Source organism: Brachyhypopomus gauderio, unplaced genomic scaffold (genome assembly GCF_052324685.1).
Source record: "Brachyhypopomus gauderio isolate BG-103 unplaced genomic scaffold, BGAUD_0.2 sc43, whole genome shotgun sequence".
Lineage (NCBI taxonomy): Eukaryota > Metazoa > Chordata > Actinopteri > Gymnotiformes > Hypopomidae > Brachyhypopomus > Brachyhypopomus gauderio.
The window spans coordinates 442,501-467,047 of record NW_027506869.1 but is presented as its reverse complement, the minus strand read 5'-3'; the positions used below and the strand labels follow the sequence as shown (position 1 = coordinate 467,047).

General features: G+C 45.6%; 1 protein-coding gene across 1 annotated transcript in view; it reads left to right on the top strand.

The window, feature by feature from the left end:
- Nucleotides 1-991: 991 nt before the first annotated feature.
- Nucleotides 992-24,547, top strand: part of qkib (QKI, KH domain containing, RNA binding b) — a 66,423-nt gene continuing 42,867 nt past the window's right edge. The window contains 2 exon segments of the mRNA XM_076985647.1: nucleotides 992-1,814; nucleotides 22,403-22,545. Coding sequence (XP_076841762.1) covers nucleotides 1,673-1,814; nucleotides 22,403-22,545 — 285 coding nt within the window. The 5' untranslated portion in view covers nucleotides 992-1,672.

Sequence of the window (24,547 nt, the reverse complement as noted above, 5' to 3'; positions counted from 1 at the left end):
TTCACAGGGCTCTAACCTCCATCTGTAATGCTTAGCACCTCTGAGGAAGTTCTCTATTGAGATAAAGGCCTTGTTTTCACCGTGATTCATTCTGATGTTCTCTGGCATTTACTCTATCACACTTTGTCCCTCTCTCTCACATTCTCACAATATCACAGACATTCCCATGAAACTTGCCAAGGGGATACAAACGCAGGGTCTGTCAGGATTAGGTCTATGCAATAAGAGGTAGATGGAGTAGTTTAACGTCCACTGACATAAAAGTATGGTTAATTTAATAAAATGGTGACACCAGTGGAAATAAAAGCAGCCCTCCCAGGAACAAGAGCAAGGACAAGACGATGAAATGTCAGGGGTTGGAAAACGCCCGCTGTGTTTTCCTCTGTGGAGTGGCCGTGGTAGGCTACGTTATAGCTGTCCCAACCAGAGATCCTTTCGTACCATTCTTTTGGTTTTGGAAGACATAAAAATATTATGTTTGTAGGTCAAACAACATGACAGTTTGTTTTCCACAGCAACAGACTGCCATAAATTTGACCTTAAAATGAATTATGAGCTAGTTGTGATTGATAGTATTTAACAAGGAAAAATTCATACTTATTTTATGCAAATGAATTAAGATAATATGATTTATTTTTAAATCCTACATATTAGTCCACTGTTTGCTTAAATACATGCTCAGTTCATTTAATATTGCAATACAGTAACATAGACTTCACTTATTACTGACCAGCTGTGTATACAATAGCCCACTGATGTCCAACACAGAAACGCAAACATCAGATGAGAGACTTTTGTTAGTATAGAGGATTATACATAAAATACTTAGAGGAAAGCTATTAGAGACCACCGACAATTTGAAATGCTACCGAAGTGAACGTCTCTGAGGGCAGTCTCTTGATAAATGGTTGTGATATCCATTCGCAACTCAGAGTAACTCATTTCAAAACTGCGTGTGTGTGTGTGTGTGTGTGTGTGTGTTCCCTCCCTCTGCACTCGGTTCCGGAGAGCGCATGCTTTCGGGCTAGAGGGACTCGACTGTGCAGCTTGATCATGTGACGGGCTGCCGAGCCCAGGCATAGCAGAGCTAGACGGACACAGAGGACCGAATGCCAGTCGTAGTGAAAAAGCTCCGTTATTGAGAGGGAGAGACAGGAGGGACAGTCGTTTCCAGTGTGCCAGCAGATACTCCTCACACAGGAAGCTCTGGGCAACTCGGGGAGAGGGACATTCGCCGTCTTAAACTGTCGCTAAAAAGGAAGTAAAGGACAAATCGCACGAAATTACACATTTTAGAAGAGCGCTGGGCACGGGGGAGTTGCCTTCTGGTTCGGAGAAACTTGTGGAATTTATCGGGGGAAATTGAACAGGGACCCGGCTACCTCTCTCCCCATGTACGTGTTGTTTTTGTGTGATTTAATTCGATTTTTGTCCACTGCCCTGTTGGTCTGAGGAGAATCGCAGCACGGGCGCGTAAAGACACTGACAGCAGCGCGAGACAGCAGCGCGAGACACCAGCTTTCACTGCGCATACGAACGAGACCCTCCAAGTGCGACTAACACTTGTTTCTTTCCATAGCTCCTTTTATACTTTATTTAATATTTATACTTTAACGTATTTATTTGGGGGTTTTTTGTGTACTCCGGGGCGTCAGTTGTGATTTCTTGGAATATGGTGGGGGAAATGGAAACGAAGGACAAACCGAAGCCGAGCCCAGACTACCTCATGCAGCTCATGAACGACAAGAAGCTGATGAGCAGTCTGCCCAACTTCTGTGGCATTTTCAACCACCTCGAACGGCTCCTCGACGAAGGTAATAACAGATAATAACACCGTCTTACCCCCAACGCCGGTCCGGACGGTTCGGTGTGATTCGCCTTCCGACACGGAGAATTAGAGACGGCGGCGTCGGTGCCGGGCTCGTCTCTGGACAGGCGAGGTGTCCAGGTCTGTCGGTTCTTTTGGCGGTCTCGGGCTCCACGGTGTCGTCTGAGATAACCGGCCTACGGTTCGGTCAGTGCGGAGCGGACCGAACCACTCGCGACACCGTTCAGCTCAAATCTCGGCTCAAGTTTACGCTCGGAGCGACACACACAGAACCGGTCAGAGTGTCATTGAGACCGTCGGGTGTTTGGGCAAGTGGACACAGAAATATTTATGCACATATTCCAGTTTCATAGGAAACCCGCCGAACTCGTAGGAGAAGCAGAACTTGGCCGAGGTACCATGAGATTATCACAACTGTCATTACATTCAGGTCAAGTTCTGCATCGTGGTAATGAACACCTGTAATGATATTGTAACCCAGACACTCACAAGTCTGGCAACTTTAGAAACCTATGTGTAAGATTATACTGACGTCTTGATGACACGTGTGTGTGTGTGTGTGTGTGTGTGTGTGTGTGTATATTATATATATATATATATATATATATATATATATATATATATATATATATATATATATATATATATATATATATATATATAAGATAGATAGATAGATAGATAGATAGATAGATAGATAGATAGATAGATAGATAGATTAGTAGTAATAAATACAGCACAACAGAACTTTTTATTATGGACAGGTTGTGTCATTGCAAAACTAACATGTAAGAACCGAAGTGCTGATACTGTCCTGGGTCAGTCTGTAATATGACTGTGTGTCACATAGTAGTTACGCTATATTGTTTGAGTCTGCAACAAATTAGTTTGATACATTAACTTCCATATCCAAATGAATTCATACGTTTCTCTAGGAATATATTATCAGTATTTGCGTTTTGTATTATTGTCAACACAATATTTTAGGCTGTCACATGTCATGTAGATATGATGAGTGATTAAACAGTTCCGACTGGGTTCGGTTGGAGAGGTTATCTATTAGACTGGTTGTCCTGGGAATTGCTTTGTAGTTACTGGTGGGAATTTCGAGTACTGGGGCACCAGGGGACTCCTTTCTAAATCTTTATGGAAACCTTTTATCCTTTCTCCGCTGTCAACTTTATACAGTTGTTAATGGGCTTTATATATCACTTGTTCAAACGGAGCCTTTCTTCTTGTGCTCTGACTGTAAATGTTTTATTGATCGTCAGGCTACGAGCCATAAGGGGGTATAAAATCCGCTGAAAACGCAATAGTAAGAATGTTGAGGTTCCGAAGGATTACCAGTATTTGTCAGTAACATACCGTAAAACAAACTTATACCATTTTACCATCCGTCCGTCTCTTGGAATTAACACCTTTTGTGAGCTGCTGACCAAGGAACTTTTAGAGGCGACTGGGGCAACAGTTTGTTTTCTCAAACAATGTGACCCCCGCGTCGAAGGGAGAGGCTCCTCTCGCCATCCTGACTTCTGAGTACTGCTTTTGTGTTCAGACTGCACAGTCCCAGTCGGGAAGAGGTGAAAGGGAAATGTGGGAAAAAAGGCGTACATTCTTATGAGCTTATACCTTTGCAGTGATTTGAGGGCTTGTGTTCTCTCTTTTGTCAAAGACAAATAAAAACGTCTGAGTTCATGCCCCCCAAGAAAGGATAGTCCCTGTCTTTATAAGAAGAGAATCCATATTTAAGCAGCTACATTTTTAACAGAATGTCCATGTAAACCACTGTTAAGTTAATGGAATTAAGAATTTCTGGAGATAGGTCAGTGTTCGCAGTCTCACATTTATTAATAATCTTTAATGTCTGTGATCAATGTTTATCCTAGAATGTTCTATTTAGAGTAGATCCAAGCATTAATTGCTCAGCTACTTAAGGATTTACCCAAAACTTAAAAAAATTGCTCCCCCTGTCTTTATACACCTATTAGTGCATTTATCATTCAGTCATAAATTGAGGAACGATTCTGCGTTGTGCTTAGCTATTATGAAAATTACATTTCTAATTGCTGGCCGTCAGTAAATGGTGAAAATGAAGTAACAGCAGTTATCCATGGAAACATTGTTACTACGTAGAGTGGAGGTAGAGTACAGTGTACACTTTATGAAAAACACAACACAAAAGTGGTGGGGCACATAAACGTTACGTGTTAATTACGCCTCAACATGGCGCTGGACCCGCCTTTGTAGTCCCACAGCTTCCACTGTTCTGGGAAGGTTTTAGGGAGTTGATTTGGGAACGTCTGGATATTTTCATCCAGATGAGCGTTTGTGACACTGATGTTGAATGAACACCTTTGTCCCAAAGGTGTTCAGTGGCGTTAAGGTTTTAGGACTGTGTGGGCAAGTCAGGTTCTTCTACACCAAACTCACCCCACCATGCCTTTATGGACCTTGCTTTGTGCACTGGGACACAGTCCTGCTGGGAGAGAAAAGGTTCTTGCCCAAAGTGTTCCCACAACGTTGTGAGGATAAAGTTGGCCAAAATGTCTTGGCGTGCTGAAACATTTTGATTTCCCTTCACCGGAACTAAAGGTCCTCGGCCAACCCCCTGACAAACGACCCCATAGCATTACCCCTCCCCCACCAAACTTAACAGTTGGCAGTCAGACAGGTAACATTCTCCTGGCATTCACCAAACCCAGACTCATCTCTCAGAGCGTCAAATACAGAGGCGTGATTCATCACTCCACAGAACACTCTGCTCCCGAGTGCAGTGGCAGCTCCACTGCTCTGATGCATGGCGTTGGGCTTGGTGATGTAAGGCTTGCGTGCAGCTGCTCGGCCATGGAAACCCATTCCACGAAGCTCCAGGCACACAGCTTTTGTGCTGATGTTAATGCCAGAGGAGGTGTGGGACTCTGCGGTTATTGAGTCAGCGGGACATTGGCGACTTATACGCACTAAGTGCTCGGCGACCCTGCTCTGTAGCGTTATGTGGTCTGCCACTTTGAGACTGAGGTGCTAAGATTTCTAAACAGTCTCTCTCTCTCATGGAATATCTAAGCAGAAAGAAATTTTATAAACTAACTTACTGTAATGGCATCCTTTTACAGTTACATGCCAAATTCAGAGAGCTTTTTTGAACAGCTCTTTCTTTCATAAATGTTTGTAAAGTCAGACGTGGCTGGGGCCTTTATTTCATATATCTGGCCATGGGACTGAATGAAATGCCTGAATTACAAGATGAAAATATGTGTCCCAATACTTTTGTCCATACAGTACATGAGAACCTACAGATGGTTATTTGTGTACTTATAATTTAAAGTTGACAAGAAATTCAAGAATCATTCACATTTCCTATTTGTACAGCTGATTTTCAGGGACGTTTGAGTGACACATTGTAAAATGCAGTTGGTTTGAGTGGTGTTGCGGTAAATGAAAGCTTTAAGGGAGCGCGTGATATTGATTTATTTGAGGCACACATTGCAATATAGAAAGTGTCAATATGCATAGACCCATACTGCACAAATGTTAATAAGATGCATTTTCATGTGAGGATCAGTGTCCCTTCCCATATGAGACCTGGACAACACAGAACCCTGAACACAGAACCCTGAACAACACAGAACCCTGAACTACACAGAACACCAGAGAAATAACACCACTGATAGTAAAGATGGCATGATAGTTCTGGTTCCGATCCGATACTGATATCTTGCATTTGAATGTCATTCAATATCTAATCCAATACAGATCTGATATTTTTTCATTAAAAACCACCATGGAGATGTAGTATTGAGGGTAACTGTTCTGTGTGAGATGTATTATATATAAATGGATTTAGCAGATACAAATAAATACAATTATTAAAAAAGCAAAAAAAAAAAACTTTGTTTGCAAGAATTTCTTTTTTTTCCTTACATTGCCTTACAGCTGGGTTTCTTTTACAGAGATTATATTTAATGTCTTGGTTATCATCTACTACACACTCTCTCTCTCTCTCTCTCTCTCTCTCTCTCACTCACTCACTCACTCCTGAAAATGACAGTGTAGTTCGTAGTTCTTATTGCTGAATGCAACTGTAAGTCCACATGAGTTTAATAACAACCTTAAAATTGTTCTTGTGAATTTCAGCAGTAAATTTCTGTCCTACCCACTACACACTGAATGCACACCAGGCACTGGTTGAGCAGACACAGGGAACACTACACACCAGTACTACCAGTCTCCCCAGTCCATCTCTGCTTAAACCAATGGAAATCCAATTAGATGTTTTCAAGATGGTTGTTCCTTCTAGTTATATATATTTCTTTGTTAAATTTGTCTATTTATTCTCCAGCTTCTAATTCAAAGTATCCAGTCTACCTTAAAATTCAGCAGGCTAATTGAAAACAGTGTTTTTGCCGGCTTTTTTCATGCAGTTTGAATATATTAAAGCCATAATGAACTGTGAATTTTAACAAGGCGAGTACTTCATTAGTCTGATGATTCCTGCTCCTCTCCATCTCCTCCTGTCAGGTGTCTACTGCTTCACCTCCTTTGCGATCCAGACTGTCCACCTTCACGGTGAATCTGGAAACATTATTTATTTGTTTTCTCTTTTTTTGTGCTTTTAAAAGATTAATAAACAAATCATGGTTGGTAGCGGATCTGACAGTGAACAGTCCTAAAACCGAACTTAGTTTCATTTAAATGCTCTCACTAGAATGAAGGTAGCCTGTTCTCCACACCGAGATATCAAAATGATAACAATGAACATCACACGAGTGCATGCATGTTTGCATTTGAATATAAATAGTGTTTAGTTGTTATTAAGAAGAAACACTACACTTTAACTCTACACCTGTCTTTAACCTGCACCCAGACTAGTCTAGCTGTTGTCATGTGGCCTGCTCAAACTAACCTGACTCAGTTCACACAGTCGAGTTCTGCTGTGCTTTTTCATGTTGAGTTGAAGGAGGACAGAAAAAGATAAAGAGCATGCTTGCATTAAAAAATTGCACTTACAACAAGCTGGATATCCTACACGTCTATTAATAGAAATTGTTAAGTCAACGATGGTGAAAAGTATTTCACACTGGCCTAATTTCCTCGTGCCCAAGTCCGGGTGCAGCAGCATGTGCGGCACGGCCTGTTCCTCTTGTGAGAACTGCAGACTGATATTGAGAGCCATCCACTCTCCCACAATGTGACAGGAGATGGAAGCAGGTCTAATGGGCACAGTGTTTTCACATATATATCCAGTGTCTGTCTCTATACTTGTGCTTCAGTTGCCATCACATCACCAAAGCCATGCTAAATTATCGGCTTTTCACCAAGCTCAGCACCCCTACACTCTCGTAGGAGGGAGAGAGTGTGAATTATCATCTACAGCCTGTGCAGACTCCCTACATTGATCATACCTACGGTTCTGAGCTGGGGTTTCCTGCCGGGCACCGTTATTATATATCTGCTGTTGTGAGAAGATGAAAACAGAAAAATGAACATCACAGTAAGATCAGTGGCACCATCGATGCAGGGTTATCTCACAAGTGGGCACAAGCGCCATGGGAATTGTGTATGCTAGTTCCCTGCAGGGTGTTTGGAATTGTAATATTCGATAAGTTGGGGGGTTAAGTGTGAAAGCTTGTGTGTGTGTGTGTGTATGTGTGTGTGTGTGTTTATGCATGATCCATTCTTCTCTTCTGATATCACTGGAGAAGACAGAAGGTGTTAATCAGCTGCATATCTCTAAAAAAAACTTATTTTGGCCACCTAAAAAGCGCTATTCTAACAATTGTTTATTTAAATAGATTTTTACTTATTAAAAGCGTTTGCTTAGTTAGCTGAATATTTTTTCCCAAACAAAGCCACTGGGTGGAGCGGTGCTGTGGTCGCCTGGGCGATGCAGCAGTGAAGGGAAGTGTTGGCACGGCGACCGGCCCAGGCATGTTTAGCTGTGAGCCACGAGAACGCTAGCTGGCGGGCGCTAGATGCGCAGGCTGAATGTAAACTCCTACCCCCACCACCACCACCCCATACAACACCACCACGGACCCCGCACGGCCTCCCCGTTAGTGCAGACGAATGCCCTCGATGGCCACCAGCGGCAGCCGGCCGTGCTGAGGCAGCCACTCCGTGCCGTAATAAAGGGGATGAATTTAATCAGGGGAGGGGGGCACGGCTGCCTCTACATCACCCATAATGCTAAGCTGTGCTGCACAATTCCTTAGAGACCAGAGGTCCTGTCACCATCCAGAAAAGTATTGTAATAGGAAGTGAATGTTCAGCACTGGGTTGGTGCAATACTCAGTCTATGCAACATAACCAACATCAGATATATCTCAAATAGAAGATTAAGCAATGTTAAGCATTTGCACCCATTTTGATTAAATTGTTCCTTAAAAGACTCTTTTTTTTATTCTGGTTTGAATAAATTATTTAAATTTCAACTTTTGATAGAGACACAGTGAAGACATGGCTGACAGAATTTCTTTGTTTCATTGTTTGCAACAATTCAAGAGCTTCAGTAAGGAATTTGAGACATGTTAGAAATAAGAGTGTCTTCATGCCTGTCAGCCCCAGTGCTGAAGCTACTACCTTAAGATGTTTAATCCTTAAGCTATTACTATCTACCTTAAGCTATTAAGTCATTAATTACTACCAGTACTCGTTTTTTGTATGCCGTCGGCCACAACAGAAGAACAGAGTTCGAATCAATATGTCCTTGGAATCCACTGATGAATGACAACCTTACCACAGGAGTGGCTACCCAGAGAAACAGGCCCAGTCCAGCTGTTCCAGCTACTGTATCACTACACAGACAGGATAAGCTCTCTAACAGGGATCATTAATCGCACCCAGAGAGTCAGATAGGATGAAAGGCCTGCCAAGGACCGATAATCTCACTCAGAGGAATGATTCTGATGACTTTGACTGCTAAAAAGCAAAATACACTTTTCTTTCCAAAGCTTCCCAGAAGCCCCATGGGGACCCGAGAGCCCTTTATGGATCCTCTAACAATTAGCCTAAGTGGCTGCATTCATCACTTAATTGGAGTAATTCATTAATTCAGAGGAGTTACAGAGGGGTCAAAGTCGATTTTTCCTGAATTGATTTGGATACTGTGCCTAGTTGAGAAGTGGTCGTCCTATCTGGATAGCGATACTGTCCTCACTTTATGGGGACAGGAAGAGGAAATGAGCTGTGGAAACGAGTTAAAGGTTTTTCATTGAGCAGAAGATCTGGAGTGCTGGAGAATGCCCTGAAGATCTCACCTGTACTACCAAAGGATACTTTCTTAGTATCTTCTGTCTTTTTTTTTTTTTTACCTCAGTTAAAGTCGGTGCATTGACAAATTGAGATCACAGACTGTCTGAGGTAAATTAAGGGCTTCAATTACTGCTTTGCCATCAAGCACAAAGAACCAGTTGCTCTAGCAGGCAGGAACAATGGCGTCATTAATGACAATCAAGTAGCTCAAACCCTCTTCTCTGGCAGAGCATGAGGGAAACGGCTCATGTTCGATATAACCCAAAACTGCTCTGAATGTAGGCAGAACGAATGTAATAGATTAACAGACAACAGGCGGAGATTAAAGTGATTGGTTAACAAGCAGTGGGTGGACTGTTACCAAAAGCACATGGTTGCCCCAAATGGTATCTTTGCTGACAGCCTGCCAGAAAATGACTTTAAGAGCAGGCATGTAAGAACGTATTGCAGCGGTCAGCGGAATCGTAGCAGGCGTGATTGCAGTTTAAGTCTAAACGTCCTGTTCCCGGTACATCAAAACACAACATTTACAAAGTTATTAGGACACACAATAGGAAACAGTATCTATTCAAAACACTTTTTAGGATAAACCAGTGTCCAACATCACTGTCCCGTATATCAGCAGAAGCACCAGTCATACTGGGAACATATTTATTCCATGTTATTATGTCCCTCACAGGCAGCCGTCATGTACTATTCCACTTTAATATCTGCCTCAGACTCAGACGCAGTGCATTTATATGTCATTCTACAGTCTCCTCAGAGGAAACATTATCACCTGTGCCAGTTGCAATTCTTTCTTTTTTTGTTTTGTTTTGGTTCTTTTCCCCTAATGTCAACAAGTAAAAATGGACCACTGTAAAAAAGAAAGAAAAATAAAACAAAACCACAAACACGTCCTCTCAGACACTGTAAGACTGCCAGCAAGGTATCAAGTTGCCATAGTTTAGCTAGCATTCTTAGCAGTTATCCTTTAGTTTGCATCCACATCTTGCTAGCTAAGAAGCTAGTCAAGAAGACACACAGTCTGAGAGGCTAGATAGCTTTCCAGGGAGTTTTCTAATAAGCTAAAACCATAGGGCCTGAGGAAAATCACAGTTAAAATGGCATTACACATCACGTAGCATACAGTTTTCTAAAATGCGTAGTTATTGGCTATTTGGAATGACACTGGTTATGGTCTAAACCAGTTACGTTCATTCTGCCTCAACGGTTTTCACTGCCCTTTTAGCATGAGCAGTAAAACACTGGAATCAAGTGACACTTGTCGTTGACTAGTGAGTTGTTCTGTAGCTTGGACATTGCTGTAATGGTGTGAACTGAGAAGTTGCTGCTGTGTTATTGGAATGTGGTTTCACTGTGGTAGGCTACAAAGCAGTGAGAGTCTATTCAGAGGTCAACACCAGTCAGGTCTTCTAGTGCTCATCACGGTTTTTTACGCCAGCCATGATATTCTGAGGAAGTCTGAACGCCATGCAGTGGCTATTTTTGTGTTTGAAGGTAATTCAGCCTGGGCGCTATTGATTTTCGAGGCTTAAAGAGAATCAAAGATCATAGGTCTGGCTATTTGTAATTGGCAAACTTTTTAACCTCCTTTAAGATCATAGCTCCCCAGTTACAGAGTAACTGAAGAGGTGCAAAGAGCACATCTGAAAGAGGAGGTGTAAACACACACTCAAACACACACAAACACACACACACACACACACACACACACACACACACACACACACACACTCACTCACCCCCAGAAAATGTAAACGCACACGCAAACACATACGCCCAGTAAATATAAACACACACGCAAACACAAACTCACTCACCCCCCAGTAAATACAAACACACACACACACACACACACACACACACACACAAAACACTCACCCCCCAGTAAATACAAACACACACACACACACACACACACACACACACACACACAGTAAATACTTGACAGTGTGAAGGTCACAGGGTTAGAGAGTCATGTTCTTTATTCATACTCTTGACACAACACCTAATTTAAAGGGAAAATCAATCAAGTTCCTTCCTCCTCTCCCTGCCCCAATTCCAGTTCTGTTAGCCGCCCTCTGTATTACTGCTGATCATTACGGCCGGCTTCCTGTGATGCCGTCATTATTAGCGAATACATCAACGTCGTGCTTTATAATGCATTCTCATCTCTCATTTTAAAAGCACTCTGTGTAATTGAAACGGCCTCTCACGGAGTGCTGAGTAAGTCTCCGGGCCTGCTGCTATAGTGGAGCCCTGAACGCAGAGAGGCAGAGAGGAATGTGAATAGAGTCTATGGTGACAGACAGAGCCGTATTGATTTAAAGGTAAGAGGGCGAAAAGGAAACGGCAGCGTCTGAGCACATTTATATCAATTGCTTTTGCTCTCCTGTCTGACACCATCCTGGTCTCTGGCCTCTGAGGAGTGCCGCTCTTTAAATGATTCGCAACGTTTCTGTGGAGACATGTCCATCAAGACACGTCAGCCATCTTGTTTTCATGATCATTTAGATTCTTTGAACACTTCTCCAGATATAGAGTGTGGTTCATTTTGAGCTGAATTGGTCTGTAAAGGCTGACTTACAGAGGGAGGTTCTATATAGTCTAAGCTTAATCTGCCTTTATGTATTTTAGGGCACATTGTGGATAACAATATCACTTCTCAAATAGCGTTACATTTCTTGAATGCCATATATCTGGCGATATATTTAACTGCCGTATATATAAATATTTAAATGCCGCGATGTGACGTGCTTAAACACTGGTCTTCGTTATTTGAGCTGCTTCCGCTTTTTTTGGATGATGGGAGTGACGTTTGCTCATTCACGCTGAGATCCCTCAGTAAACTCAAAGCTCCTTAAGAAACCTAATCAAAAGATTATGATTAGTTAGGGAGCTAATTTAAGCACTGCATTCTGCTGTATCAGTATTACCAAGATTGAACATAACTCGATGGAGCTGAAGTGTTATTTGCAGTGGATCTGGATGAACTGTAGGTATTTCTGGGAATTCTGCTGTCATTTTGTGCTAATAATTAAAAATGCTATATTGTGTAGCCCAAGCACAGCCTGATATTTACTCTTTTAAGATGCTTCTTTGTGTCTGACGACGGTGTCGGTGTGCCTGTCTGGCCATGTGTGTACGAGGCCTATTTTCCTTCCTGCTACAAATACTACCTTAAATGTTTTGGCCGACGTAGGATTGTTGTTGCTTGAGGAACTAAAAAGATTGATGTGTTTACCATCGTCAGCAGCACAAAGTTCAAGGTGCATGAGAGACATTTAATTAGACCCACCACCTCCCCCCCACCCCACACACACACACACCACCACTTCTAAATGATTCTCAAATATTGCGGCCCTGGGCCCGGGCGGGCACCTTTAAAAGGACACACTCAGGGACCCCCTAATGTGCCATCCATTAGACTCATCTGCTTAATATAGATAAAAAGCCATCCAGCCGTCTCAGAGTAATGATCGATTCACCTTGCTGTGATTTAGCTCATACCCTTTACCAGCCAAATGTGCATCTTAATCCTTTGTTAAAGGCTAATGACTCGCTCACATTTTTATAGAATGTCAGTTTCCAGCCAAAAATGTTCCCATTAACGAAACTTAATCCATAATTGGCCTTTATCAGTCAGACCTGTGCCAGGCCTGCAAAAGTGCTGATCCCTTGACCCATTTTATTTGTTGGGTTTTGTCGATATTTTTGCAGCGCACACCCACTCGGAACCAAACACTTCGTACAGCAGCAGTTCGGATGCAGGTGACAAGCCCTGTCAATCATCTGGTGGGAGTGGCGAGGGCGTTCTTTGTGCTGAGAGCGGGTGATGTCTGCTCCGGCCTGTCCATTGGCGTGAAGCTGTTGACCCCTGACCGGGTCAACTCGTGGCCGCGCGGGGCGGTTAAGTGAGTGGGAGGAGCCGGTGAGTGGGAGGAGCCAGCTGACTTCTCTCGCCCGATTGCTCGGTTTTCCCGCTGTTTGTGTGCACGTCCCAGGTGAGGCCTGCAGCCAGCGGCCTGAGGCTAGCAAGACGCCGGGGGCTCCAGTGACAGAGGGACTCGTATCCCAGACTCCCCGGGCAGGCTGGCACAATGTCTCTCCCGGTGCATATCAGAGCCTCACGATGAGAATCATTTCTTTTGTGTCAGCACGTCCTGAGGCAGCAACTGTTAAAAATGTACACACACACACACACACACACACACTCGCACACACACACACACTCGCACACGTACATGCACTCACTCACACACTCACAAAGCAGCACACGTAGAACCCTTAGTTGCTTCTTTCTGATGGAAAGTGCCATCTGTTACCTCTAGCACATCCGGGATCCTTCGCCCAGAGCAAGGTGCTGCCCCGCACTCTTAACAGGGCCGAAATCATTCCGTACTCCAGAGGTCTGTTATACGACGCATCCATCTTCCTGCTCCACAGTGTTGACACCTGTCCATCGCCCCTCCCCTCGTCAACGGAGCAAGCACGTCCCACGCGCACCCACCCTCAGTGCATTCTGGGAGGAAGCCCATGAACGCCTCCCCTATTCTGTGTCTCCCCCTCCTTCGTCTCGCGTGCAATCGCGCCTCGACCCGAAAGGCGTCCGCTCCGGGAGCCGTGCGTGTCTAATGACCCGTGTGAGTGGTACTCCTCCACAGCGAAGGACCTCCGCCTTCGCCCCGACTCCTGCCGCCCCGCGCGGCTGTTAGCCTTCATTACCCACAATCCATATATTCGCCGGAACGTTCTCCGGCATTAGCCGTCCGCTGAGGCGAACGCTAACCGCCGAGTCGTCGTTTATTTACAGTGCCGTTAAACAGTTTTCAGAGTGATGAGTGAGACCTGCAGTGGGAGACTGATTCAGGGGTCACGTGTGTGTGACTGGCTGGACTGGATCATTGAGTGACTTGTGCGGTGAAAGGAGGGAACAGAAACAGATCACCTTCCTGTTAAACCGCTCAACTTCCTGCTGGAAGAGCAGAGCTGTCCTGTGCTCTGTCCTGTAATCTGTCCTGTGCTCTGTCCTGTAGTCTGTCCTGTGCTCTGTCCTGTGTTCTGTCCTGTAGTCTGTCCTGTGCTCTGTCCTGTGTTCTGTCCTGTAGTCTGTCCTGTGCTCTGTCCTGTAGTCTGTCCTGTGTTCTGTCCTGTATTCTGTCCTGTGCTCTGTCCTGTGCTCTGTCCTGTAGTCTGTCCTGTGTTCTGTCCTGTATTATGTCCTGTAGTCTGTCCTGTGTTCTGTCCTGTAGTCTGTCCTGTGTTCTGTCCTGTATTATGTCCTGTGTTCTGTCCTGTAGTCTGTCCTGTGTTCTGTCCTGTAGTCTGTCCTGTGTTCTGTCCTGTATTATGTCCTGTGCTCTGTCCTGTGCTCTCTTTACTGACAGTACTTGATTCTTCTGATGCTGTAAATGTGAGTGTGATTATTGATGGCCAGGAGTGATTAACAAACAGCAGTTTCCTCGTGTTCCTCTCTTGAAGATGTGTCATCCTTCAGAACACTCAACACACACCTAACCAGAGCTCGTGTCATCAGTCCGCGTACTCAGAATACACACCAAAACCGTGCTGGTTTCACTGGACTTTGTTCACCTTCTCCGCCTGAATTGATTACGCTCTTATATTTCCATCCTCTCTGTGTCTGTGCACACAAAGAGCCGCAGGACGAGCTGGCACATGCGTGCGTGCTTGTGTGTGTGGGCACGCCTGCGTTTGCAGCGTGCGTGCGTGCGGAAGCAGCGGGTCGTCTTCGAGGTTTCCCACCGCCTTTTTCCCCGTTTGCCGCTGTGCGCACGCCCAGATGGCGTCCCTGTTAGAGGCCGCGCCCTCCCCGCTCCCGCTCGACGCGTGGCCCGCGCCTCTGACAGCGCCGCGTAATTACAAACACAGAGGGGTGTCACTTCCCCCAGCTCTCCCTGTCTCTCACCCCGTCCCCGCCACGCCCACTGGACCAGCAGAACCGGCTCACGCCTAATCGTCCCTGCTCTGCCGGTCCCTCGCCAGTCCCCGCTGGCTCTGATTCTCCTCGCCCTTCCCCGTTCCTCCTGCCTCCGCCAAGCTCGGACCGTCGTTTGTTCTGCGTCTGGGCTGCGGTCCGGTCCGGTCCGGTCCGGTCCCTCGTTTCTCCTCTCTCCCTTCACGGCCCGTAGTTTCTTCTATTCGTCGGTCTTCTCTCTTTTTTTTGCTTTTATCACTTAATCTTCTTTCTTTTATTTTCCGCTCGCCTGCCTAGCTGGCCCTGCCTTTAACGCTTGGCCTTGTGACACCGCCTCCCTGCCTCTACCCGACGCTCTTCTCGTTTTATCCCCTCTCTATCTCTTCTCCCTCTCTCCACTCGTTTTCTTGCCTCCTATCTGCCAGTGTGGACCTCCCACAGCAGTGATAGTGTCCAAAACCCACTCCCCACCCCCCAAACTGCCTCTCCACTCCTCCACCCCCCAGTCTCTCCACCCCTCACACTCCCACGCCTCACATCCTGTGATGTCACACCATGGACAGCGGCTGTGCGGCTCCTCCCGGCTGGGCCGGGCCGGGCTCCAGCGATCCGGCAGCTGTTTTACTGTTTTTGTTTATTCGCTCAGACCCTAAAACTGGTACTGGTACTGGCACCATTTTGGAAACCACTAACTGATGTATGTGTTGACCTGGTCCGCTAAACCTTAAGCACATTCTCTGCATTAGACTCATTTAGCAATTCTAAAACACACTTTTTGCAAAACATTAAACACAGTTCTCTACATTAGCCACGATATTCAAAACTGAAAACCATGTGTTTCCGTTGGAAAACACTGCAATGTAAATGCCACACTCGCCTACCAATTATCCAAACCCAGTCCTCACTGGTAAAAACACTTTCAGTATCTTTAGTGCAAATCTTTAATAATCACAGCCTATGCCCTCTGAAGAGTCCAACAGTTGCATATCTTGGTTTGCACAACAATGGAGTCCAATACTGCATAACGGATGAGATCAGAACCACTTTTGTTGCATTGAGTTTTGTGGAGGTAAAGGGACAAGCCTCATCTGTACACCGTGGCATTATTATCCAGACATTTCTAAATGAGAATAGATAAGTAGATCTATCCTCTATACATACTACATCATGTTTTTGCACTACTAGACTACCCCTTGCTGGTACACGAAGACGGCTATCCACCTCAGAACAGAAAGAGACCATTGTCGATATGGACAGAGCAATAGCATACCTTTACAACAACTACAACAGCACATCATTACCCACAATGCCACAGCATCCACTCTGTGACCCTATCCGCACCGGGCCTGCGACAGTGAATATGTGCTGCCCCCTCACTGATACTTTATTACAGTGTCCTGTGCCACACAGTGATGACAACTTTATGTCCATTTCATACTGTCATACAATACTGTAACGAACATCATAGGACACTGTGCTGTTGTCAGAGTCCCTGGGCAAAATGGTGGCAACATCACAACTTGTGCAGCCATTTGCAGGAACGGTGGGGTTCATCAGCGTTTTCCTCTCAGTCTCCACAACACTGTCCACATCATCAAGTTCCTCAACACAGAGCACAACACACTCATTCTCCATCACCAGGGGGATGAACCAGAACAGTCCGGGCTTGTTGGGCTGCTCAAAACCGGTTCATTGAACACCAACAATTTGTTGTGCTTCACCTCCACCACACTCTCCATTCCTGTGGAGTTCTGTTTGGTATGGAGGGGGGTCGCCAATCCCAACGTTGCATGTCCCTTCTCCAGGTGATGGAGGAAGCTTGTGGTGACATCAATGGGGGAGCATTATGGGGTGGACACGTCACTCCAGAAGGTCCTTCCCCCGCTGTCTGGCCAGAGAGGACATCGGCTGTGATGTCAATGAGATCTCGTAGCAAGAGCCAAATATGAAACATTATGGAGCCTAATTTTGTTAAGCCTTTTCTATGTATCACAGTGTATACAGCATGTTTTGCAGTACAGTTCATGCAAATATACATGTATATGTGAGCGCAATGACAAACCTTTATAGCAGACTACAAACTGCACACAAAAAAAACTCAGTGGGCAGTTCATCTGATGTCTGTGTTTAGAGTTTGAATGCAAAAAATAAAATTTGGCTGAAGAGTTTTGGATGACGTGCTTGCTTTTTCCAAAAGTGTGAGATGTTTTGCGTGTTTGTGTATGTGCGTGTATGTGGCTTTAGCTGCTGTGTGTTACGTTGTGACAAAAGAGACATGGTTCCAGAAACTGGGTCTTGGTGAATACAAAAAACTGTATTAGGATTACGCTAACCACCAGCATCAGAAAGCCGTCACGTGGAATCCCACGGCGGGCAGACGAAGAGCAGCGAGAACAGCTGGGTGGGCGGAGCTCTGAGCGAGGGAGACCCAGGTCCAGCTGGGCCGTCCTCCGAGGGGACCGCTCGCCCCGAGCCGCGCTAATGACGTGGGATGTGAGAGGGCAACGGCAGCAGGTTCGCGAGGCAGATATGGTCCTGCTGACAGGGAAACGGATCGGGCAGTATCGATGGAGGCTCTACCGGGGACGGCGCGGACAGTCACATCCCCGCCAGAGCTGCGCCTGTCACAGGACACAGCAGGAGTTGTTGCGGTGTGCTTTTGAATGTCAAGGAAGTGGAGGTTGTAGTGGATGGAGTCCAAGATGATGGGGCTGATGATGATGATGGTGGGGGCAGGGGCGAGGGTGGGGGGGGGGGGGGGGGGGAGTGGTAGTTGTTTGGTTTGGACTGGGTTGTTTGGTGTGCGTGCTTGTTTCGTCTGGTTATTATGTTTATTTGTGTGTGTGTGTGTGTATGTATCTGTGTACAGTATGTGTGTTTGTGCATGTGTGTGTGTATCCATATGTGTGTGTGTGTGTGTGTATATGTGTATATGTGTGTGTGTGAGTGCGAGTGTGTGTGTGTATATGTGTATATGTGTGTGTATGTGTGTGTGTGTGAGTGCGAGTGTGTGTGTGTATATATGTATATGCGTATGTGTGTGTGTTTGTGTGTGTATATATGTGTGTGTGTGTGTGTGTGTGTGTGGTGTGTGTGTGTGTATGTGTGTGTGTGTGTGTGTGTGTGTGTGTGTGTGTGTGTGTATGTATGTGTGTGTGTGTGTGTGTGGTGTGTGTGTGTGTATGTGTGTGTGTGTGTGTGTGTGTGTGTGTGTGTGTGTGTGTGTGTGTGTGTGTGTGGTGTGTGTGTATGTGTATGTGTGTGTGTGTGTGTCTCTGTGGCATATGTGCGCAGGTGGCTGCTGCCGTGCTCAGTGGTGCAGCACGTTCAGCCCTTCAGGCCAGCACAGGAAAGTGATTGAATTCGGAGGGCAAGAAAGCTGACAAATCACTAAAAACTGCTTTTAAAACGACGTAATAAACGTCGTTCATAAATCACCACTGACAGTTTAATCATCCTCAGTTCTGGTGCCTCGCCTGACTCCAGGACACCACTCAGCCCCAAGAAAATAACCTTAAGTACACAGTCTGTCCACTCGGGTTGATAGCCAAGACCCCCAGCACTCATCTCAGGTCGTCTAGTAAACCTCCTCTCACAGACAAACTTCATCTGACACATTAATACACTTCCAAACACATCGTCTGATGCCACACTGCCTCTTTCAGAAACCACTTTCTACATCAGACGTGCTCATATTCAAAGAGAAGCACGTCCTCTCCCTCTGTGCATGTGCCAAAGTTTCCTATAGTTCTTCACAGTATACTATCTGAGATTAAGACCGAGAGAGAGAGACAGAGAGAGAGAGAGAGAGAGAGAGAGAGAGAGAGAGAGAGGTCTGGGGGGGGGGGGGGGGGGGGTCTGACATAGAGAAAGAATGAGAGAGAGGGGACTGAGAAAGAGAGACAGAGAGAGAGATGTCTGGGGGGGTCTGACAGAGAGAATGAGAGAGAGGGAACAGAGAGAGAGAGAGAGAGATTCAGTGGGAGAAGCCTCATCTATGTGCCGGTGTAATAATTGGATCCCCAGCGTCCCAGAGAGCGGAGAGAATGAGGCTGCGTTCTGAAGCGTCACGGCTGACGAAGGGCTCGGCGGATCCGGTTCCAGTCTCGTGACGAGCTAATCCCCGGCCCTGCTGCTCCGACCACGCCGCCTCGCACCAGGACCCTGGGAGAGGGTACACAACGCTGATACACAACGCAGGGCGGGTGGATTTACCTTCCTAGGCTGCCGGCACTAGAGTATTTATAGAGCCGAGGCCGATTCCCTGTTCCAGTCACAAATCTCACCTTTATTGTGGTTTGTGCGGTCGCCATACAGGAGAAGTGTTAGGAAGCTTAGGTTCGTTAGAGGGAACTAGAGACGCAATGAAATGCATCAAATGGTGGAGAAGTCCGCGCAGATCTAAGAGCTGTGTGTGGGGGTGGGGTGTGTGTGAATGTGAGATCTTCTCACTGTATTTCAGCCACATCCTCGGAACCGCCGAAGACTCGCATGGCCATAAAAACGAGAGTCCGACTAATTGCGTTCTCGTAAGCGGCCCCTGCGGACACGCGTAAGCAAAGACGCCCCCCCCTCCCCCCCTCTCGCCCCTCCCCCCCTCCTCCGCGGCTCCTTGCTCGATGGCCCAGCGTCACATCCCTGGTCACCACGGAGGAACGTCTCCCGGTGGCTCTCACCCTCGCACGGCCGCGGCCTTGCGTGTCACGGCGAGAGCATTAATCAGCCCAGATAACGACATGCCTGCCGTTTACGGCCATCGAAGGGGCTCCTTTAGGCTCGATTTATTGAGATGAGCGCAAGACGCCATTTAGTAGACGTTTAGCCGAACAAAGTACCTGTCCAAGACGAGCTGGGTGTGCATGTCACATATCTGATCAGGAGAGGTTAGAGGTTAGAGGTCAGATTGTGGGTTATACCCTTTTAATACTGTATGTGCTCTGTGCTGTTGCTCTTCTCTCTAATCTCTCTGACTAATTTCCTGGTTTCTGTTTACCTGGCGTGAGATGATGTAATTACTAGGGCTGCACCTAACGATTATTTTCTTGCCGATTAATCTAACGATTATTTTTTCGATGAATCGATTAATTGAATAGTTGTGATTTACCTACAATTATAAAAAAGAGAAATCCTCAAGACGAAACCGTGTCTGCATTGACAGGCTATAATGTTAGTTTAATCTATTCTCTTACCGCTACCCGGCCATTAAAGTAGACAGAAAAATATAAAATGACCCGAATAACAATCTTGCATAACTATAGTATGTTACCATAACAGCAACAGTGCAGAAATTACGTTTTAACACGTGCCGATATAGAGAGTTAGCAAAACAACTTGTAGTGAATACTACAATGTATGAATGTGAATGTGCTAATTTACGATTACCTAAAAACAGAACGTACGGTGGTGTTTCGCTGCTATCTTGATGAAGTGCTCCGGGATGCTTGCGCTTCAGGTGTTCGTGCATAGCAGTCGTGCTGCTGTGATAAGCCATCTCAATTTTGCAAAGCTTACATAGCACCACGTTGTTCGGTCTCTGTCCAAAATAGTCCCAAACTTTAGATGCTCGTGTGCGAGTTTTTGTAGCCGCTGCATGCTCCCCAGAGAAAGCCATGGTTTTAGTGGGCGTGGCCATCTTTGTGGCGTCGACGCACGTTTTTGCAAATCGACATGTTTTTGTAGTCGATTACGTCGATAACGTCGACGCGTCACCCCACCACTAGTAATTACACAATACGTTCGCTAGTCATTTTGGTGTCCTCATAAATAAAAGAGGACTTATGAGGAGTTTGGAATATGGATCGAAGAGGTCATGGAAGAGGCAGGTATTAAAGTGAGTGTGTGTGTGTGTTTTGTGTATGTGTGTGTGTGTGTGAGAGAGAGAGAGAACCTCTGTGTGTGTGTCAAAGTGTGTCTGTGGCAGCAAGCCATCCCCATTGTAATTACATCTCCCCCTCTCCTTGGTGTGCCCCTGAGAGTTACACCAGAGAATTCATCCTCCAGTAATAGAATTACACAACGCACAGCCGCTGCAGCTAGGGACCAGGATACTTAATGTCTCTTATGAAATATTAACAGAGTTGGTGGTTTTAATGATCTTTCCCACCTTATTAGAATGCTGTCTCTCTCTCTCTCTCATTCTGTCTTTATCGTTCTGTCTGTCCTCTCCGGTATTTTTCTCTTCTCCTGTCTCTCTCTCTCTCTCATTCTGTCTTTATCGGTCTGTCTGTCCTCTCCGGTATTTTTCTCTTCTCCTGTCTCTCTCTCTCTACGATACGTAGAGCCCTTTTCATTAAATGACTGAAGGCGTCATTCGTAATTACATCAGCCGTCCCTCCCCCCCGCTCCAGAGCAGAGCGGCGGTAACAGAAGGACACGGTGAACCTCTACGGATGAGCCGGCACCAAGCGCTGAGGCCCCGGGCCGTGTGGTTCTGTAGAAGTCACGGGTGTGGGTGCGGGGGGGGGAGCTCGTAAACACCTGCTAGTTTTACCACCTGCTAGTGGTTACACTTGGCGAGTTTAAAGTTATACTGAAAGATCTGGAAAATACATTTATAGGCACTTGCACTTGCACTTGTTTTAAATGAAAGTTTATTTTTTTGGCGATACTGCATGTAAATTGTAATGATTGTATGTATATGTTTTTTGTATAACTTTTTTATATTGTTGTTTTTTAAAAAACGGGTCTCTCTTGTAAATGAGTCTGTAAGCCTCAAGAGATTATCCTGTCTAAATAAAGGAATAATAAAAAAAAAAATAGTTTCACCTATGCTTTGTGTGCGATGAACTGGGTGCCTTATTCAAATGCACACATCACCCCCTTTATCAGAAACCTCAGCGTTGAACCTTCACTCAATGGTGATCCGATGGCAATATTGGATGTGCAACTCGAACTGGTTGTTGTTTTGGAGGGAAGCCCATTATCAAAACAACGCTGGCGCTGTCAGGGTGGAGGAACGGTGGTGGGTGTTGTACTGGTATGAGTATGAATATCAGACACTGTGGTGTAGCCGGAGTTTGAACACATGTCAGTGTCAGTGCTGTTTCGGGAGCTACTCTCCACCCAAAAATATGCAGCCAGCAGCAGTCTAGTAGCACTGTAGTCCTGCAGGCGGAAACTGGCCATTGCTGAAGTTACAGTCTCTTCCTCTACGCCCACGGTGTGTTTCTAATGCATATTTCTAGAGAATGTGGGCGGTGTGGACGGAGCTACGTATTAGCACACCGCAACATCAGGGCTAGTCAGTACGACAGGTAAACCCGGAGATCATTAACGGGCCTCCCACTGCCTCTCCGCCTCTCATTCTGCGCAAACGAAAAGCGGGTGGTGTTTGTTACGTTGTGACGATGGTGGCTGAGGATCCGTGTGGCTTGCGTTTCTTGCAGAGATCAGCAGGGTACGGAAGGACATGTACAACGACACGTTAAACGGCAGCACGGAGAAGAGGAGCTCGGAGCTGCCGGACGCCGTCGGCCCCGTCGTGCAGCTGCAGGAGAAGCTGTATGTGCCTGTTAAAGAATACCCCGACGTGAGTATCAGCCCGCCACGCCCAACACGCCCAGCCGGGTGGGCGTTCACTCATAGGCCGCTGCAACCTAATATGTCGGAAGGGTTTTCTGGGGAAGGAAGCCAGCCTATATGGAGGAAGTATACATTTAAGTCAGACGCAGAAAGAATGTTATACTCATGTACGGCTGAAGCAGGAATCCTAGAGCTCAGTTAGAATCTGTTCAGATGAATATTCATACATGGACCGAATCTTAATAAATAAGTAAATGAGATTCTGAAGAACTTTGTGCAGCCGCATACAGTGGGGCCCTTATTTAATTACACTGGCACTCAAGGCAGTGTAATCTACTTTTCCCTGCATTAGGACATGGGCCCACATCCAAGATATTGATTTCATTAAGAGAAACTTAAGTAGTGAGGTTGCGTTCCGTGTTTCTCTTCATTTTATGGGCCCATTTAATCTATTATGGTCTAAAGAGTTGGTTTGTCCTGGGCACTTACTGTGAGTCTGAGCAGTCTCGGATTTTACGCATTTCGTTTAGTTGTTGCTTCCAGCATGTGCTCGCGAGAATTTGATCTTTCTCTCAAAAATTTTGGTGAGATTGTCGTCGTTATCCACAGCAAAATGCCTTCGAGATTCCTCTCAGTGTGAATTGAGCAGCGTTTGAACGTCTAGGACAATGTCTGGATCTTCTCCTCAGTCATAGCAGCACTCAGCTCAGCCTCTTCATGATGAGGCTTCTTGTTGGTTAACAAACCTTTGAAGTAATCGCTGTCAGATCCAGCTCACCTAAGCCCCCAGGCCCAGGGGAGGGCGCAGAGCTCAGAGCAGATTGATCCCAATTAACTTGTTCCACCGTTTCCTGATTTTCTGCATGGACGGCACTAATTGACCCTTTCCAGGAGGGGCACGAGAGTGGGTCGGAATCGGAGCCCTCCATTTTGACAGCTTCCTGCACTGAGATGTTTGTCCACGTCCCTCAAGGGACGCAGGGAGTGGTTGGCCCGTGCCACGCTCTGCCCCAGAGCCTAGGAACATCCAGATGACTAATTCATGGTTTAACAATGCCCAAGTATAGTGGAGGTGCATAAGGATGGATAAATAACAGCTTCTGAATTGAAGAAAGACCTGTCGCCATGAGGAGGAGGATAGAATGGAGAAAAGTGCCGTTGAGTATTATATGGTGTAGCACGTCGCTTCAGGTCAGGCCTGGATGTTTACAGCTTCTAATAAACAGAAACAAAGGACCTCCTCTTAAAAAACAAAAGAATACTTTGATGTAAAGGTTATATTAAACAAAGTCCTTTTTATTATAACAAGCTTTATTTGATTTTCCTTGAAATGCTTCATTTCTGTTTTGAAGCAAAAATTATGTTTTAAACGTATCACCAATTATGTGTACCAGATGGATTGTCCCATGTGGATACCAGAGAAGACGTGATATAGTGATACCAGAGAAGATAGCTGAAGTGATACCAGAGAACATAACTATAGTGATATCAGAAAAAGTATAGCTGCTGTGAAATCAGAGAATATAGCTATAGTGATACCAGAAAGGATAGCTGCAGTGATATCAGAGAACATAGCTATAGTGATATCAGAAAGGATAGCTGCAGTGATACCAGAGAACATAGCTATAGTGATACCAGAAAGGATAGATGCAGTGATACCAGAGAACATAGCTATAGTGATACCAGAAAGGATAGATGCAGTGATATCACAGAACATAGCTATAGTGATATCAGAAAGGATAGATGCAGTGATACCAGAGAACATAGCTATAGTGATACCAGAAAGGATAGCTGCAGTGATACCAGAGAACATAGCTATAGTGATATCAGAAAGGATAGCTGCAGTGATATCAGAGAACATAGCTATAGTGATACCAGAGAAGACTGGAGAAGTGATACCGGAAAACATAGCAATAGTGATAGAAGTCTTCGTTTTGTCAGTTTCAGGTGTAGAACATTAAAGTGGCCCCCGTAACAAAGCCGATATGAGAGAGACCGTCCGTGCTGTC